The sequence below is a fragment of the Larimichthys crocea genome, chromosome X (genome assembly GCF_000972845.2).
Source record: "Larimichthys crocea isolate SSNF chromosome X, L_crocea_2.0, whole genome shotgun sequence".
NCBI lineage: Eukaryota > Metazoa > Chordata > Actinopteri > Sciaenidae > Larimichthys > Larimichthys crocea.
Genome location: NC_040020.1, coordinates 26,736,828 through 26,755,976, shown reverse-complemented (window position 1 = coordinate 26,755,976; position 19,149 = coordinate 26,736,828). Strand labels below are relative to the sequence as shown.

At 37.5% G+C, this 19,149-nt stretch overlaps 2 protein-coding genes across 8 annotated transcripts; both read right to left on the bottom strand.

Annotated features, from left to right (window-relative positions):
- Positions 1-2,837: 2,837 nt before the first annotated feature.
- On the bottom strand, positions 2,838-8,453 carry cyp4v2a (cytochrome P450, family 4, subfamily V, member 2a). The gene is made up of 11 exons (XM_010729301.3): positions 8,188-8,453; positions 7,923-8,035; positions 7,569-7,654; positions 6,456-6,646; positions 6,188-6,257; positions 5,958-6,084; positions 5,672-5,845; positions 5,289-5,391; positions 4,619-4,753; positions 3,992-4,171; positions 2,838-3,855 (listed from the first exon to the last, which is right to left on the bottom strand). The coding sequence occupies exons 1-11, from the start codon at positions 8,381-8,383 to the stop codon at positions 3,683-3,685; spliced, it is 1,548 nt and encodes a 515-aa protein (XP_010727603.2). The 5' UTR covers positions 8,384-8,453; the 3' UTR covers positions 2,838-3,682.
- A 3,011-nt stretch (positions 8,454-11,464) lies between these two features.
- Positions 11,465-18,495, bottom strand: tlr3 (toll-like receptor 3). 7 transcript variants are annotated; one of them, XM_019274877.2, is made up of 7 exons: positions 18,294-18,495; positions 17,843-17,945; positions 16,997-17,119; positions 15,765-16,232; positions 14,469-14,663; positions 12,471-14,317; positions 11,465-12,274 (listed from the first exon to the last, which is right to left on the bottom strand). In XM_019274877.2, the coding sequence occupies exons 3-7, from the start codon at positions 17,012-17,014 to the stop codon at positions 12,043-12,045; spliced, it is 2,760 nt and encodes a 919-aa protein (XP_019130422.2). In that variant the 5' UTR covers positions 17,015-17,119; positions 17,843-17,945; positions 18,294-18,495; the 3' UTR covers positions 11,465-12,042.
- Positions 18,496-19,149: the final 654 nt, after the last annotated feature.

The window sequence follows — 19,149 nt, the reverse complement described above, 5'->3', positions numbered from 1 at the left end:
CTGTACACATGCTGAATGCAGCTGTCACTCATATCAACATGAGGCTGCTGGGCACTGAGACAGAAAAAAAAAAAAAACGTAGATACTGTTTGTGCGGTTCGTCCATCCCCCTCACTCACTATCTGACACACACACTGTACAACAACACAACAAACTCATGCTTAGTGTCTCCTTGCACACATAAAAGCATACACTGCTGCCCCTCTCTGGACATCAATTTGAATTACACCTCATTTAAAAGCAGGGCAGTTCAACGATGATCCTGCTCCTTACTCTGTTGTATGTCAAAACCTTATTGTGTCCTTTGAGAAGATGGTTTATTTTTTTTCTCTGTGGAGTCTCAATATTTCATAATCTAGTCGACAAAATTTCAATTTTGAAAGTGAAATGGGATATCTATCATCATTTTACACCTCAGAGTGGTTTCATTTCATTTCATCACAGAGCTCAAGGGCATATGTGTGTGTCGGGTGAAACATTAAAGTCTGATTGACGACTTTCGCACTGTTTTTATTGTTATTTCATAGTCTTTCACGTGTGTCTGCTGGAATGTCTAAGGGGTGAAACACAGTATTTCTTAAGAAAAAGGCAACAGTGTTGGCAATATGGGTAACACCTTAATGACAGAAGTATATGGTGACTTCTGTTGTTGCTCCCTCTTGTGCAGTGGATGCCAGACCTTTTGACTTAAATCCTCAAAACTGAGCAATGCCCTGTCAATGTAGAGAGCTGTGACTATACCAACATGAACCTGAGATGCAGTTTATGTGTGTGTGTAATTTACACAAATAAAAAATATATCAATAGAGTCAAGAGAACAAATGAAAAACAACTTTTATAACATTATATAAGAAACTCTAGAGCTTGAAATAAGGAGAAAGCATTTGTATGTGAATTGTGTGCAGTTTCACCAGTATTTTTAGTTATTCCTTCTCAAAAAGATTCAGTTGAATTATTTTTATAGGAAGTACAGAGGTATATCTATCTAAGATTACACAGAAATAAAGCAAATGTATTGCAGTAATATGTATATTTTCCTCTCCTGTTAATAATTTCATGACCCCTCAGGTTTATCTTGTAACCCCTCTGTGCGTTCTGACATTCAGGTTGGGAACAGTCCTTTAGAATCTGTAACTGCACTCAGACTTTGAACAGGCTGCTGCCATCAGCTAAATCTGCACTAAACAGAGTGTGAACATTTCAAATCATCTATTTTAATGTCATGTTAAACAATTCTCTTCAGGAATTATTCTGTCTGTCTGTCTGTTTTTGTAGCTGTGGAAATGATACTGTACACATGGAGCTTTGAGTTGTTGCTGCAAGTGTAATGTTATTGAAACTGATTATATAACTGCAGTAATAAAACTGCCAAGCCTGCGAGATGGACATTCTGCAGAGTAATTGGGTCAGTGCTGTGCCCTTTCAGCTTTTTCCATTTGAAGTTGTTCTTTATGCTACAAAAATGTTCAACAAAATGAATCATCAAAAATAACATGCCAAATATGGGAGAAATGTATCTCGTACAACTTTTTACGTTAATAAGTTGTGAAGACATCAGTACTGACAAACTGTATGGATTAAAATACAAGACAAACAATGCATGGATCATTAAATATTATGTTATATTACTGTATGTGGATATTTAAAGGACCGGTTTGTAGGATTTATTGGCCTCTATCAATGTAGTTACTGATTGCAACAGCCTCATCCTTATCCTACCAGACATGAAACATCCTATCTAGAGCCAGTTCAGTTTAAATATTACAGGACAGTCATGTTGGGATACTTTAACTTATGGCTCACTGTGATAAGTTCTGTAAAGTACTTCAGTGCTTTGTCATTATCAACCATCTTACGAGATGCATAATATATGGAAAATGTATCTCATGCAATCCACCTACTGTAGCGACTGAACCTGAGCAAAAGCTCCTTTATCTGAGCCATTCATTAGAAATCCTCAGATAAATGAACTCTTCCTCCTTCATTTGGAGCTCAGGCGCCTCAGCTCTATCCAGCCATTGATTGTGCTCAATAATTCAAATTATACCACTGAAAGAGAGCATGCAATCCATCATCAGTCATGTCGTTTTGGTGTTAGGAAATGACCCTTGCAGGCATGCCAGCTAAATCATCTTATGACATTATGGATGGGGTCATTTGTAACAGTGTCATGCTATGATTACTACTTTGTTACAATGGATCCTTCTGACCTCAATGTGATTCAGGAAGTAGAGTTTTTCTCATAATAAACATAAAACCTAAATGTATTCTCATAAGAGTTTCAGCCCATAAAGTGATAAGCTGTTTTTTGTTCATTAAAAATAAAAGACACTGAAACAACTAAATTTAAACCAAATCCACAACTCTAACTATATAATTTAGAGTATTATCCTCATAATAGATTAGAAATTAGTTTTAGTCTAGAGGTTTACAAACGTGCAGTGAAGTCAAATGTCTGTTAAGACAGTCAAATGAAGACGAGACTAATTGCCTTGTCAACTCATCGTAAAACACGCTTCATTTAAACATGACAGAAACCCTTGGTTAGTTTCAACGCTCCAACTTGCATGAAAGATGCAAGTAAAGATCTATATTAAGATATTTTGTTTCCATATTCTGGGGAATATAAGCATTAGATTACTCGTATGTCAAGGAAAACTCCAGTTGGATGACAATGTTGTTAGTGACTGCTGGACATGTGCAGTTAATAGTTTTTTTGCTAAGACATAATTGAGTCAATAGTTATCACATGATTCTTTTTCTGACCCATTGTCATTGTCACGTGATGCTTCTTTTCAAATTAATTGATATTGTGAAATCTGTTTATTTAAAAAAAAAAACAGCAACATACACAGTCAACAGATGAGCGAACACGCGAACACACAATAATAAACATCGAGACATGTAGTTAGGGTTATACACTGAAAACTGAAAATTAAAAATTAATCTTCAGATTACATTCTGCATGTGTACAGGGTTGATTGTTGTTGTAGTGTTTGTAAATGTAATGAATATGAAAAAAAAATGTTGTTATTAAGCTCTGTCTGCACTTCTGAAGGTAAGGGCTCGTGAATTTCGTTACAAGGCAATGCCACAAAAATCTCTTGTTTCTCCATGTATCATACAACGATAATCTTCAGCATGTTTTTTTTTCCACATGATTTGTTTCCTCTAGAACTACAACAAAAACAAAATCAGAAATGCCACATAAAAGGACATAAATCAGTTGTAGATACAGAATATATACAGTAAAGCCTATAAGAACATGGCAGTGACTGATACCAGGGCAGCAGCACGATTTGATCCCTGTTTAATCCTTTTAGTAATCAATGTCCCTAAATGATGAGTTCTAAAACTAATACACTGCAAATGTATGACATTAATTTCACTTTGATAGCATCAAAGCTTTGCATTGCTGTTGCATTTTAATATTTGATATATGTGTACAGTAATTTTTGTGTTCTTGAAGGATAAAAATATAGACTGTCATGCACTATTGGCTCTATTCAATACAATAAAAAACAAAGAAAAGATCTCCGTTTATTATTTAGAGACTTAGTTTTTGTAATTATGACACCAGGGTCACTACTCTCCCTCACTTCTTAAAGGTATTTAATCATTATCCACCACATTTTAGACCTGGGAAGGAATTGCTTCTGTCAAGTGGAGCAGGTGCTAGTCTTTATGAAGTCTGAGGTGTTCTCTTTTCCAGTTTGATCCAGATGCCCTTCTCCGGTCGCAGGATGAGCTCTCCTACCGGTCGCAGCTCTTCGCGTGTCTGACAAGCTTCAACATTAAAGTTACGCAGAATGGTCGACAAGACCACCTTCTCTTCCATCATCGCAAAGCGTTGACCTGAGGAGCATTACAGTGAAACACACACAGCTGTAATTAAGGATGTGATACACAGATTTAAGAGTGAGAAAATTCAAAGAAAGTTTACATGGAGACAGATGCAGTAAACTATAAATGAAAGCTGCCCTGGTCATACCGATGCAGTTGCGGAGTCCAGCAGAAAAGGGGACGTATGCATACGGAGGCCTTCCCGTTGAATTCTCAGGCAGGAAGCGTTCAGGCCTGAATTCCTCAGGGTCAGGGAAGTATCGCGGGTCACGGTGGAGAGCATAGGTAACGACAACGGCATTGGCCCCTTTGGGTACCTTGAAACCATCTACAGGCACAAATTAAACATAGTAACTGTAGGAAAAGCTGCTCTTTATTAATCACTAAACATGTTTTCTTGATATAGTATCATTATGTATTTCACTGCCTCGCTACTGGAAAACTAGAAAACATTTGAACAAAGTTGCCAATTAGACTGATGTGATGCCATACTTCAGATATCTTTGATGAAAAAGTAGCATTGGAAATAAAAAGTGAAGCAAAAAATGCAGACTTTACTAGAACATCCATTTTTCTGATTGACTATTTACCACAAACTAGAAGCCCTGGTTTATTCATTTGAGAAAACTCACTAACTGTTAACTATACAACAAAATTTGACATGACATGAAAACTCTTTTTGAGATGTAAAGGAAGGAAGCTTGTCTTCGGATTAAAGAATACCATTGTTTTGATGATATTTGCAATCAAATATCATCATCCATCTGTAACTCACTGATGTGGCAGTCTTCTCCAAGGTTGCGGCCAAAGAAAGGCACAGAGGGAAACAGTCGCAGGGCCTCTTTGATCACACAGTCCAGATATCTGAGTTTCTTCAGGTCCTCTGTGTTAACAGGACGGTCAGATGTACCTTTACACGTGAGACAGAAAACACTGTCAAACTTCTCAGCGCAAAACATAAACAGAACCGAGTGTAGATGTTTCTGTTAATGAGTTTCCTGCTGTTGCACTTTCTCCTACTTCTACACCTTTGACCTACTCTCTACTCTTCCTTCCTTTTACAGTAGATATGAGAGACCAGTTAAGAGTTTTTATTGCAATCATTTGTACAGTATAGACATTTGCGGACAACAAATAAATGCTTTAATTCTTAGGGACAAATTTAGGTTCCTAAACTCTTCTGTTATGACCTAGATTACGTCATAGAAAAAAAAAATGCATGGAGGCCGTAGTAAATCCACACAGCAGTGAAAATAATTCAATTATTTTCTATGTATTTTGGCAACAATTTTCACAGCTATTATGCCTGTTTAAGCTCCCCTTGACTAGAAAGAACAAATGAGTCTGAGCAAAGATGAGTCAAATGGCCTTCGGGCAAGAAAATAAATGATGTCATGAAAGTGAGAATGCGTGCGGTGACAGGGGAGAGGGCATGTTACTGTTACCGAACACCTCCTGAAGCTCTTGTTGAACTTTGCTTTGAGCCTCAGGGTGGGAGCCCAGCAGATGGAGGACCCAGTTCATAGCAGCTGCTGTAGTATCATGCCCCTGCATGAAAAAGGACAGCGAAATACAGAAAAACAGTACATTTTTAAAGCTGTATTAAATGATTTCATTCTTATTTGAGGGGGTGGGCACCTGAGGCAGCAAAAACTGTCTGTGAACTCAACAATAAAATATGAAGTCATTATACTTGTGGTGACAAACCCATATCATTACCACAATCAGCTCCTTTGGTTTTTGATCCATCATTAATATTAAAAAAAAGAATGAATAGTGCAGCGTTAAGTATTTTTTCTCTCATATCGTTGCATTTCTAACCACTGACCTCAAACATAAAGGTGTCCACTTCCTCCTGAATGTCCTGATGGGTCATCTTGTTTCCATCCTCGTATGTGGCCTTCAAGAGCATGTCTAGAAATGCTCGCCTTTTCTTTGTGCCCTGGTCAGAGTCGCTGTCTGATTCATTATATTGAATGTTCTCTGCTCTTTCATGTATCACCTGAAATTAAATGAATGGTATGGTTATGGTGGACTTAAGTGTGTCTCGTCTCTTTTTATTTAAATGTGAAAAAAAACCCACTGATGATCAAACCACTTCCTCCATTGCTCACATTGTACGTAAAGGAGTGTAGGATCTTGAGGATCTTGTCATGCTCTCGGCCCTCACCAAAGTAGTTGTATACAAAGCCAGACCAAAACCAAGGTGTCCTCTGTCTGCGACTGATAATGTCACTCATTCTAGGCACAAAAATATGAAAATAAATCAGGAACTCAATGATCACCTAATTATTCCTTTATTATTGTCTGTATTTGTGTGATAGAAAAGACTATAAGGACTCACTTGTACACACTTTTGACATACTCAGACTCAGAATTACTCTGTGCATAAATTTTCTTTCCCATTGCAGTTTCTGAAAAGGTATTGTTTAAAATGTAAATTCACTTTTTAATAAAAGGCTCTGGGTATTGTTGTGGAAATTTTCATTTATGGGGCTGAATTAAAGAGAAAATCATCTTTTTAAGAGTTTATTGCAATATTCATGAAAATGGATCCCAAAATGTGTCTTTTTGTTATGTGCAAAATCTAAATGTGCATGCAGAATACTGACCACAGATTATGTCCAGAGCACACAGGGTTACGTCACTAAAGCAGTTGAATGGACCCTTCCCTGCCATCTTGTTTAGCTTCTCCACCAGGATCTCGGTCTGCTCGTTCATCACTTCCAAGAAGTCCGTCAGGATGGAGAAGTGGAAGGTGGGAGTCAACATCTTTCTCCGCTGACGCCACTTTGGCCCAGTGCTTTAAAAAAAGACATCAAAGAGGGTTTAAGGGTCAGAACACAAGACTCATGTACATATTCTACAGAGTGAAAATGAACTAATGGAAATTCCAAATATAGATCCCTCAATGTTTTTTTTAAGGTGAGTATCACTGCACTGCATACCCAGAACCTGTTTACACTCACTGTACAGCACTGGCACTGTAGTATAGGTTAATGTTAATTTTAATGTATGTTCTATCTATTTATCTGGTACCCAACCTGGTCCCAATCCCCAGCAGGGGTCACCAAAACTTCACGGAAGGATTGTGAGGCTTTGTTGATTTTAATTTTAGGTGTAAGAAAATGTAAAAATATACATAACTGTATATATATATATATATATATATATATATTGTATATGTAGTGTATATGTAGTGTATATAAGTTGGACATATCTCAGCAGCACTTTAATTTTTGTTTAGAAATAAACATAAAAATAATCACATGACTGATGTAGTGTTGGGTCCTCAGTGAGTACTCTAATAATTCTTAACAAAAATATAATTGTATTATATATTTCTGACTATATCACTTTTTTATTGTCATTACAAACCATGTATTTGATATGTTTTTGTTAGTTAGTTTGGTTTAAAGATCATGAATGTATCAGGACAACTCATCTCTGAAGAAATATTCAATTCATCCCTTCACCATTTCTGTTAATTGTACACTTTATCAGTTGCTCTGTGCCATGATAGAAAGGGTACCTCAAGGAAAAAGGCTGCGAACCAGTGGTCTACAGTATATCTGCGACATAGTGATAGTCTTATATATATATATTTATTTGACCAAAGCCATCGTTACCTGATTTCGAATGCTTTGACATTTTGGATGTTTTTAATTTTTTTGTTTGTTTGGCTGTTATAGTTTATTGTGTAGAGGAGACCCACAGATACATACCTGGTAAGAAGACCAGTGCCAAGCCAAGGGTGGAGGAAACTGTATATTAAGGCTTTTTCTATATGAATAGGGTTGTTCAGAACCGGCTACAGAAGGAAAATAAATAAACAAATGAGTTATCAATTAAATAGTTCAAGCTTAAACTGCTGAAAGGTTTTTTGTTCAACAATGGAATGGTGAGGTGCAGGACATGATGTGACACGGTTGTCACATGCTTCAGTATTTGGTTGTTGTAGCCGTCTGTAAAACACTTCACTGAATCTGAATAAAAATACTGTGTACTCCTGTTAACTCACGAAGATGAGTGCATCAAAGACATATATTCAAGATTTATTTCTACCGTATGCACATTACCTCAACAGTTTCAGCATGAAACAGAACCAGAAATGGAACTGTTCCCAGCCAGAATTTAAGCAGCGGTACATTAGAGTACTCAGTGGTAATTTCCACAATTTGTTTAAAGAAATCTGTAAAATAAAAATCAGACAATAATGGTGCAGGCAATTACATCAATTTTCAGTCAAAATAAAATGTTGTTGACTTTGATTGTGCCTCATGGTCTAGGCCTTGACAATTTATAAATCAGCCTCCTGTAGTAGCATGCTGAATGTTTTCTTACCTCCTGCATTTGTTTTGAACTGCAGTGCATTTCCAATGAAGGGATATGTTCCCTCCAGCTCTGGAATAGGCTTCATCTGAAACCATTTGTGCACGTAACTGCTGAGCAGCAGCTTGTAGGTGATGTAGGTCAGAGCAGCAATGAAAAGGCTTACTCCAATTAAAGGTATTGAGTAACTACCAGCTAAAACTGCCATCTTTGTTGCTGTGTGTATGCGCACTGTATGTGTGTACTGAAGCAGCAGTACCAGGGTGTTTTGTCACGCCTTCACTATCAATGTGATGTGAATTCTCTGCTTTTGCTCCTCCTTTTTTCTGCAGCCAATCCCCTGATAGCTTGCTAGGTTAAAGGTCCCCACTGTATTTATTGTCATTTATCGTACTCGATCATGTTATATAATACTTTAAAAGCAAGAAGGGGATATATGTCCTGGGAGATAAATAAACATGATTACCTAGTTCACCTGCCCTGAACAAGACCTTTGTCCTTCTATCCTTGTTTGGTATTTGTCTTCATACAGCCACGTCCACTGTGACTGGCTAATAAATAACCTCCTTATCTCAGTGACAGATACATTTTATGATTATAACAGGTTTTCACTGTTGTGAAATGAATGTAAATAATATGTGAGATATCACACTCATTCATTCTTCCTACATAAACACTTGTTGTGAAGGACTGGAGCCAATCCCAGTTAACATAGAACAGAAGAGGCAGGTTCACCCAGGACAGGTCTGATATCACAGTTTTCATTAAATCTCAGGCATTTTAGTCTTTATTTGAAAGACTTTTATAGAATTTTTAGTCATATAACATATATGCTATTTCTTGAAGGAACGTGGCCTCATTCAAGTTTCTAATTAGTAACTGTGGATTGTGTAAATTGTATTGAAGTTCTATAAGCTCATGTTTCTATTGGGAATGTGCAGTCACCAAACAATTATTTTGTTACATAATAATGCTTTGTACTAAATTCTGTTTTGTACTGTGTAAATTCTTTCCATTGAACTGATCACTGCATTACTAACTACAGGTACTTCCTTCAGCAGATCAATCTGTTTTAATCTTGATGGCAAACCAGTCGCCGTCCGACCTGGCATGGAGATCTGATTATCCACATATTTGATTTGGCAGAGCCATTTTTACACCATGCCCTCCATGATGCAACCCTAACCCTAACTGGATCAAACCCCCAACTCTGTTATCATTTGGCAACATGATCTACCACCAGAATCACAGTTGCCGCAAGTGAAAAAAGAATTACTTAAAGCTGCACTAGTTAGTATTTTTATAAATTTATATTTATATATATATTTTATTGATTAAATGACAATTTGAAATGAGAAAGGAGCTGGTCACAGTGATGACCCACAGAGCATTATCACCAAACTCTGCAGTTCACCTTAGTTCTCCTCCATAGAGCGTTTGGGTCATTCACATCACTGTCATCAACCTTGATTTAAGCAGCAGCAGGCAGCTATTTTCTGTTTGCAGCCTAAAATTTCTGAGTCGCTTAACCTAATTGGTAGCACCATAAACCATTAACTTAGTAGAGCATTTAGCAACTAAATAGTATATATTTGAAGAGATAAGAGTTGGCCAAAAAACAAAATACAGAGGGAATATTAAAGTCCTTGGGTGGTCAGAAACCAGATCAATACTAATGTTACTCTGTGTCTGCTGGATGTGTACTGCCTGAGAGCTTTAAAATCTTAAAATAATGTGTTGTTTTTCCAACATTATGCAGGGACATGATACCACAGCAACCTCTATGAGTCCTTCATCTGCTGGGCTCACACCCTAAGGTTTCAGGAGATGTTCAGTAACATTAACCTGTCCTCTTCCCTGTCACTGCACCGCACATCTTCTAACATTCATAGCATTTTTTATTCCTGAATGCCATTTGACTTTGCCTGATCAGACAGATTTGTCAACCAATCAGTTGGACATTGCCACCACTCTAACCGATTTCCATGTGAGAAACCATCACTGGAGATCAACATATCCGCCTGAATCTAATGTCATAAGTCGACATTGATGTGTAGCCACGCCAACATACTGGTTTTGAGTGCGGACCAAAGTAAAAAATCCTGCCTGCAGTCCGCATTGGACAATCACTTTTTCAACCAAGAGACCACTGTTTCATGTCGTGATGCCAAACCAGAATCAGCCGATTCAAAGATCTCGACTCAGGGAATATTTCATTAGGCTCATTTGTCTTTGCCTTTCACTCTTAAACATACATTTTATCGAAAACATCCCATGACATGCCACTTAAACAATACAGAACTATTAAACTCTTATCTAGAGTTTAATAGTGGGAAGAGTAGAGAATATGTCAAGGGTGTGGAAGAAGGAGAAAGCGCAACAGTAGGAAACTATGGAAGAAACGTCTGATAACCATCTGATAAGTGGTGTACATTCACTTTATACAGATAAACAGAACAGTGTTTACTGTTAATGTGCAAAGCTTAATGTGAACACCCATAACATAGAAAGGCCAAAGAAGTTCAGGTACCTAAATTGCGTCAAAGAAGCCCAGAAACAAACAGGGCCTCTCAGGATTGCTACATCCAGTTAGTTTGGTGAAAGAGTGTGTCTGAGCAAGGTAAAGTTGGCATGTTGGTACAGGAGTAAACAAATCATAGCCAGTTAGCAATCTGTCACATCTGTCTCAATTTGCATTTATATTTGACATATTAGGTTCAGGTAGTAGTTCACATTTATTACAACTGGGCATTTTATTTGCATAGCTCTGGCTATCATTCCAATCTGTAATAATAACAGGGCACTCAACAAGTTAAAGGCTGAGTTCCTGGATTTTTGAGATTTTTCATCATCATAGACTTAATCAAAAAACATGTACGTTGTTTGGAAATAGATCCAAATAGTGCATCATGTAGCTGTCTATCAACAACTATACACTATATCCGTGCCCTTAATAATGTTTTAACACAAACTGTACTAATGTTATTTCATTTTTAGTAATGAGATCACCTAAGCATTTATAGCATTTGAGAATGTAATGAAAAGCTTTATAAATTGTAGAATTTGTGTCTATTCGTTTTGAAACACCTAACTGATAATTAACTAGTAAATAAATAAATAAATAAATGGTGCCACTACACTGGTATCAGTCACTGCCAACCATTTTCTTACATGCTTTTTAACAAAAACTGTACAAATAAACATTGATATACAACTATTTTATGTCCTTATGGACATTTTTTTATCTTTGTATGTTTATAGCCACAACTCAAGAAGATATAACATACTATTGGGGAAGAAAAGCTTGAAATGTTTTATTTTGAGATTTTGTATGTAGAAAGAGAGGAATTACTGCATAAAGACAATTGATGAGTAAATGAAGACTTAAATTATTTATGCCATCACTTAACCAGACTGTTTTTTGTGCTTTTCTCTTAGCTATATTATACTTAATATTACATACAGTAAATGACTAAACAAGGCTTATCAAAAACTGTACCGCTGGAGTTTAAAACATTGGAGAACACATTGATTTCTGTTATGATTTAAAGTACTTGAACAAGCAAATAACAAATATGCAAAAAATACACACAAAAAACATACTCTTTATAATAATAATATAAAGAGACGCAACAATTCCACCATGAGTAAGCACTTGGCGACGGTGGCAAGTAAAAACTTCCTATAATTGATGCAAAGCTGCAATGCAATGAAAATACAAAATGACTTGAACAATTTACTGTAACTATATAAGCACAATATTCAGACAGAAGGTAGAAAACAATCTGCAATTGGTAGCAATTAGCAGTAATTGAACACACATCGGTAATTATTGTTACACTTCCTATTAATTCCAATGGAATATAATCACTCCTGCAATCGATTAGTCATGCCAAGTGCTATGAGGAGCTTCTGGCGAAAGGCCGGTATCCTCTCCTTGTGAATAGGCCAGTCCAGGATGCAGCATGGACGTAACATGCCCCTGCGTAGGAAGAGTGAACGGGATAACTTGTAGTCGTGAACATCCTGCAGGAAAACCAGAACCACAGAGTCCCTGCTAGCTTCAATGACCTGGTGAAGTGCATGATGGGCTGTAAATCTGGATGGGTAGGAGGAGAGAGAAACACCTTTGAGAACTCAATTCATCACAAGTTTAAATAATACCAATACCAATGTAAGTCAGACATAATATACTACACATCACAAAATTCTGAATGACATATTTTGATTTAATCTTTAACCTGATAATTGATATATTACAAAATAATATAGAAATCAAGCAGTGAATGATTTACCGTCTACACCAGGGATCTCTGAGAAGACTTTCAGTGATGACAAACAAGATCTTTCGAGACCTCCTCATATTATCCACAATGGATTCAAGCTGTGACATGCCAGCGACTGAATCTCGATCCTCCAAACAAAACTTGCAATTTTCAGATTTCTCTAAGGGGGTCATACTTCTCTCCACCCAAATGGCATCTTCCTCTGCATGTATGACGTAAGCATCATACTTAAATAGCCTACCCTCTTCAGCTTTGGCGTCACTAAATCCTAATGTGCGATTGATCAGTATGTTACAATAAAACTGAATCCTCCAGCCATGGAACCGTACCAGAAGTGCGGTAACAATAAGCATGATAACAGCTGTGCTGCTCAGTATGTAAAGAGCCTGAAATGGGGTCATATCTTTGCACGAGAGGCCGTCAAAATCCATGATGGAGTGGTTAAAGTAAGCTAGCGGAGTGTTGCACATATACTGTTCCCTGAGACCTGGCACATTGGTCATATTTGTGTTATTCAACCATGTTACAAACCAAAGGATGCTCTCACATGTGCAATCAAATGGATTTTTGCCCATGATGAGCAGGCTAAGGTTGCTCATGGGAGTTTTGAACACTTCGGGCCTCACAGCTGTGATCGTATTCTTCTCTAAAAATAAAACCTCCAGTGAGTTCAGATCATCAAACACTGAGTCCTTGAGATTATTGAGAAGATTGGAACCCAGGCTTAGTTCACGGAGGTCATGCAGCCCTCTCAGACCCCCTGCTGGGATTTCATCCAGTCCGTTACTGTCCATCAGTAAGGTTTTCAAGTTTGGTGCTCCTTTGAGAAACAACACTGGACCACCTAGGTTGGCATTCTTCCACAAACGGGCTAAGTTATTGTGTTGGAGCTTCAGCACCTTCAGGTTCACAAGCCCCTCCAACAAATCCTCTCTGATGTTAGCAATGTTGTTGTTGCTGAGATCCAGGATGGTGAGGTTGGGCAGGGGTTTGAATGGAGATGGATGCAAGTCCAAAGCTTTGACTGTAAGGCTTTTTTCTAAAGTCAGGACCCTAAGATTGGGCACATTAACAAAGGATGTAGAGCTCAGATTGACTTTCATGTAGTTATTGCCCATGTAAAGCTCTTGAACTTGGTCCAGTCCCTCAAATTCTTTGCCAGTGAAGATTTGGCTGATGAAGTTGTGATTTAGAAAAAGAGTAGTGAGGTTTCTGAAAACGGAGAAGGCCCCAGGATTAATTTGTGCTATAGCTGTTCCTGTCAAATTAAGCGTTCTGAGGGGTGATCCTGCTAGTGAAGCTAAGGTCTCGTTGTTGATGTTTTTGAGTGCGGTACTCCAGCTCACATCAAGTTCTTTAAGACTTGTCAAACCTGTAAATGTGTGTTTTGTGATATCCTGAACTCTACTGTTCTGTAATATCAAACTCTCCAGGGCACTTAATGGTTGAAAGGAGAAATCATCAATTTTAGCAGAGGTATGACTTTTCCCCACAGCTTTTGTCAGTTGGAGTTTTTTCAAACTTTTGAGGCCCTGAAATGTGTCCTTGGTCAGATGCTTGATTTTATTGTCCTCCAAAATCAGAGTCTGAAGTCTGGTCAACCACTGAAATGAACCTTCTTCAATTTTAACCATGTCATTATGGGACAGATCCAGAAAGGATAGAGATGTATTCTGTAGCCCTGCAAAGGTTGTGTTTGCGAGGGTGACAAGATTCATGTTCCGAAGAGACAGGGCATCAATGGCTGTCCCTGACAACTCTTTGCAGAGTTTAGCGATAACCAGGGTGCCCATGTTGCTCTTATCCATGATTAAAGTATGTAGTCTTGAAATGGGCTTAAAGCAACCAGGCTCCAACTGTAACAAAACAATAAAAAAGGTCTTGCAGTGAGAAAAAAGGGAAACAAAACAGACAACTGAAAGTAAGGTGCTACAATAATGCTGCTTTCGACTGAAGTTTCAATTTTGACAACACCATTCATTTCCTATTTCTTAGTAAGTTTCTTACTATTTTTAGAGGCACCGATGACAGGTTGAGGACTTGTAGATTGGTCGAATGGTTAAGGAACGAAAAGTCATCTTTCTTCAGAGTGGTGAAGTCATTGGATGCCAGATTGAGGTTCACCAGGTTGGGCAACTGAGGTTGAGTGCCGAGCTTGGCTGATTTTAGTTTGTTTATGGAAACATCAAGAAATTTCAAGCTCTGTGAATTATGAAAGAAAAAAACAAAAATAACGTATTATTTAATGTCATGTATGACAAACATATCACACAACTTAACCCCTAGCAGTGATATGGTTCCTACTTTTGGTGTATAGAGTTCTTAATGCCATACTCCAAAGCTTATTTGTACAGAGCCCCTGTGGGGTCAGCTAAGGAAAGAAAAGTACTGTGACTTAATGACTTTTGCCAGAAGATGTCACTATATAGTAAGAAACAAGCTGCAGTCATAAATAATATTTAGTGCCCACATACTTTAAAAAAAAAAATCTATATTTAATCATAACATTTCATTTAAAATATGTATAGTGCCAATTCTCCTATATACAAATATACAATATACAAATAACAACATATTAATGCTACAACCACAATAAAAAAATAATAATTTGGCATTATATTATACCATGTGCAGTGTCAATAAGCAAAGTGAGTAAGTATTTTGAGTTAATATCAAATACAGATATAAAATGTATGTGGGTAGTAAATGTTCTACATGAGTGACATTTGTTTCTTATTGTAGTATAGTGACATCTTCTGGCCAAAAGATGTAAGACATATAGATCTACAGTACAGATTTACACATCTCCTGCACACTGATAGAGAGACAGCATGAGCAACTCACCTGTTGGCCTGCACCGCCTACACTATATTCATTTAAAAGAAAATGAAATGACTGCTTTAGTATAGCTTTGCTTTCAATACTTCAGCTACTTTAGCTTTACTTTAGCTGCAATATTGGCCTTAGGTATTGATTTTGATTGATTGATTGATTTTATTTAGCTGATTTCAGTACTTGTATTTTGATGCTGCATGTTGCTGCATTTACTTGGATTTCGATAAATATGCTCATTCACTTCCTTGAAGAGATTTAGATGAGAATCAGATCTACATAACTCTCATGTCTGTACAATAAATATGGAGCTGGAGCTTAGCTTACCTTGGCAAATCTTTTTTTTTTCCTTTCTAAAAAAGAAACGACTTCACTATCATTATTTCATCACCACGATTGTTGCACCTTTACTCATAAGGTTTTTTAATTAATTTTTCTCCCAAAGACAGATCAGTGTACTGATATCTGTACCTGTAGTGCAGAGAAGGGCTCTCCTTGTAGCTTTAGTCTATTGCTGGCCATAATCAACCGGGTTAGTTTAGTGCAATGGCTCACATCCTCCTTCTTCAGAACAAATATTTCATTGTGTTCCATGTTCAGTGTCTGCAGCAGAGGAAGAGTCTGGCACAAACCCCCGTCCACCTTGGTGATACTGTTGTAACTGACATCAAGGTGGATGAGGCCTGGGTATGGGGTTAGTGACACAGGGGGAACCCCCCTTAATCTGTTGTGAGACATGTCCAGGCTGGTGAGGTTCCTGGGAAGGTTTTGAGGGATCTCACTGAGGCTGAGGTGGCGGCAGTCAGCTCTGCCATCTTGTACGTGGCAGGAGGTCTTCTTCACGGCAGCCACGCAATTGTACGGTCCCGTCACAAAGTAGCATATGATAATCACCACTGACAGGAGGAGGGGGCGAAGGACACACATTGCTGGAACAACCTTTTAAAAAAAGAAAGAGAAATAGAGAAGGAGAGAGGTAAACATGTGAGCAAACAGTTGCCTGTTTAAAGTGAGATTTTGTTTTTGTGTTTATGGATGCTCTACTATCTTCATCACCTAGTTCCTAGCCATGTCTGTTTTCTGCTTCATGCTTGCCAGTTAACATAAAATGGGTTTATGAGATCTTTTTTTGCTGAAGACCAACCATGTGCAAAAGAGGGTAATGAGCAGAGAAAATCAAACAGTTAAGTTTTGGGCTGCAAAACCAAAAAATGAGCCCAAAGACACTATAAAGCAGAGTGTGCCCAATTTATCGGTAACAATATTGACCTATTGCAGACATATCTGTGTTAGGGTATATCTTATTCAAGATGCACAATATGGAAACTGTTGCAGAAATGTGCATCACTGCAAAGTTTATCCAGCTGAGTAGACTGCGATTTATAATACTTACGGCAAGCAGCAGAGTAGTGGTTGACAATGTATGTGCAAAATCATTTAACATGTTAAAAGCTTATGTTTTCTTAAAAATCAGCCTTCTGGGTCCTAGTCATACCTGTGCACAATCCACATGGGAAAGATCTATTTTCATTCCAGCTCAAAAATTCACTATCAGTCATGATATTAGGTGAATTCCTCCCCTCATATCAGTGAGGAAGTTTGTAAAGCTGAGGTGAACTGAGTCTATATATAGCAGAAAGTGTAATCTTGACATTTCACATTAAGTCTGGCTATTTTGCATATAAGACCTAAGGAGTTCTTACCAGATTTAGTCTTTGCATATCATCTGTTGCATCTAGACTTCATAGACTTCCAACAGGGGATTAACCACCTCCAGCACCACAGTCTGTGTTCCTCAAAAGGCAGACAGGCGCCTCCGTGGGGGGCTTTAACAGACAAAAAACAAAGCGAGGAAATAAGGAAACGAAACTCGGACAGCTCCGGTTTCACTTCATATCACATCCGTGTCTAGATTCACTGCAAAGTTTCTTGCATGATATTAAGCGGAAGTATTGGGACATTTGAGTAATGTTCATACTCACATGTTATAAAAACTAACTAAACTAAATACTAAACACATTTATACACAAACAGAGTGGGGCGTGTAAGCACAAACAAACTGGGTCTTTACCGTAAAACGTGTTAAATAAGCGCATGTTGACATCAGCAGGCATGCGCTGCCCGTCAATGTGTTTTAATAACCAGATGGCAGAGCAAGGCATTGTGTTATTATGTTTGTCGCTTTAAACATCAACGATGTAAACAAAAAATAGACGATTTCCTGTTGGAAAAAAAACAAAAACATTAAACTCTGCGTGGAATTACCGTAAATTTACGAGTAGACATTTACTGTGAAAAGCTACCTGCAATTTTCATAATCAGAATCAGATCAAGAAGGTCGTGTATGAATAAAAAAAATATATAAGCTGCTTTCAGGGTATTTTCATACAATCCCAGGAACACAATACTTGCAGCTAAAAGACAACAAAGCGCAGCAAAATAGGTCAAAACTCTAAATATATATAATGTATACTTTGAATGTGTAAATAGTTTTGTTTGATTGCTGTAAAGAGCCGTTAATACTCTGGAAACGGAGCTTGACTCCTGACCTTCTTTGTGGTTCAGCTGTTGACTGGTAACAAGAACAAACATGTCTTCACCACATGACTCAGCACCCTTTGTTTAAGAGGGGTTGGTCCAGTCTGAAATAATCTGAAAGAAGAAGATACCCGGTACTCCAATTCACTCAATCAATTGTTATATATTTAAAGACATATTACTTTAGATTGAATTCAGATAGAATCAATGTGTCTGCCTCTAAGTTGCAATGACTTGAATTTGCATAAGGTTATTAGAATACAACGCTACAACAGCTATCTCAGGGTCAAATAATCAGGCAGGTACAATTTTGCTATCACTTTATTTGTATAGTCCAAAGTACAACTATTGGGTAACACTGACATATGATACACACACTTATTATAGTCCCAGGAAGCATTGCCCTGCCCAAAACCTCGAATGTCACATTCTTCCCCTTGCAGATGAAAGTGATTCACTCACCTGTGGCTTGTGGTTCCCTAAACAACTTTGTCCAAATGCAGAAGTAAGAGAATTCAAGAAGTCTTTAGAGCTCAGGTCTTTCTGAGGCAGGGATGGGACTTACCTACTCCTTTGGATTCTCTTTTAAGTAGACATGAGAGAATATTTTTAGTCATATACTTATTTCTTTGTAGTTGTGTTACATAACTCGGCATGCCCTCATTCAAAATATCAGAGAAGTGAAACTTAAACTAATGGAATTACTTCGAAACAGCCAGTAGAGGGCAGTAAAATACTGTTATTGAGTCAGTCAACATCCCCCATAGTCACTTTCAGTCACAGAATGATTCTTGGTTCTTTTTATTGTATGTAAGAAAGAAAGAAAGAAAGAAAGAAAGAAAGAAAGAAAGAAAGATAGATAGATAGATAGATAGATAGATAGATAGATAGATAGATAAAATCAGTCTTTTATTAGTAACATTTTTTTTTTCATTTAAAGTGACGAGTCAATTATTTTAGAAATATGTTGGAAATGCATTTCCCCCAAATGTGCATTATTAGTATAAATGGAGTGAGGCGATTTATAGAATAGTATATACCTTTACAGTTTTAAGCTGCACGTGAGTGCATTTCTGAGACAGTCCACACCAATAAATCTGAAGATAACCACGCAGCCAAACCTATTTGGAAAGGTCAGCAATAAAAGCAGAAATGAGCTGCTGATGGTGCTAAATGAGTCATGAATTTTAACCTCAGCAGATCAACAAATCTTGCCTGTATTTTTATTGATTATGAGTAAGTGATATGTCATTTCACCATTAATATAATGGATTGATGATTATCCTTCAATGTAAGTCTTTTCGGTTCAAAAGAATTT

What these genes read in the sequence shown, in the direction of transcription:
- cyp4v2a (XM_010729301.3), bottom strand. Translation starts at nt 8,383, where the DNA reads ATGGCAGTTTTAGCTGGTAGTTACTCAATACCTTTAATTGGAGTAAGC. An exon ending in TGCTCTGGACATAATCTGTG is followed by an intron (nt 6,258 to 6,455) that starts GTCAGTATTCTG and finishes ATACCTTTTCAG; the next exon opens with AAACTGCAATGGGAAAGAAA. An exon ending in AGAGCTTCAGGAGGTGTTCG is followed by an intron (nt 4,754 to 5,288) that starts GTAACAGTAACA and finishes TCACGTGTAAAG; the next exon opens with GTACATCTGACCGTCCTGTT.
- tlr3 (XM_019274877.2), bottom strand. An exon ending in AGCCCTTCTCTGCACTACAG is followed by an intron (nt 14,664 to 15,764) that starts GTACAGATATCA and finishes CATAATTCACAG; the next exon opens with AGCTTGAAATTTCTTGATGT. An exon ending in CATCGGTGCCTCTAAAAATA is followed by an intron (nt 14,318 to 14,468) that starts GTAAGAAACTTA and finishes GTTTTGTTACAG; the next exon opens with TTGGAGCCTGGTTGCTTTAA.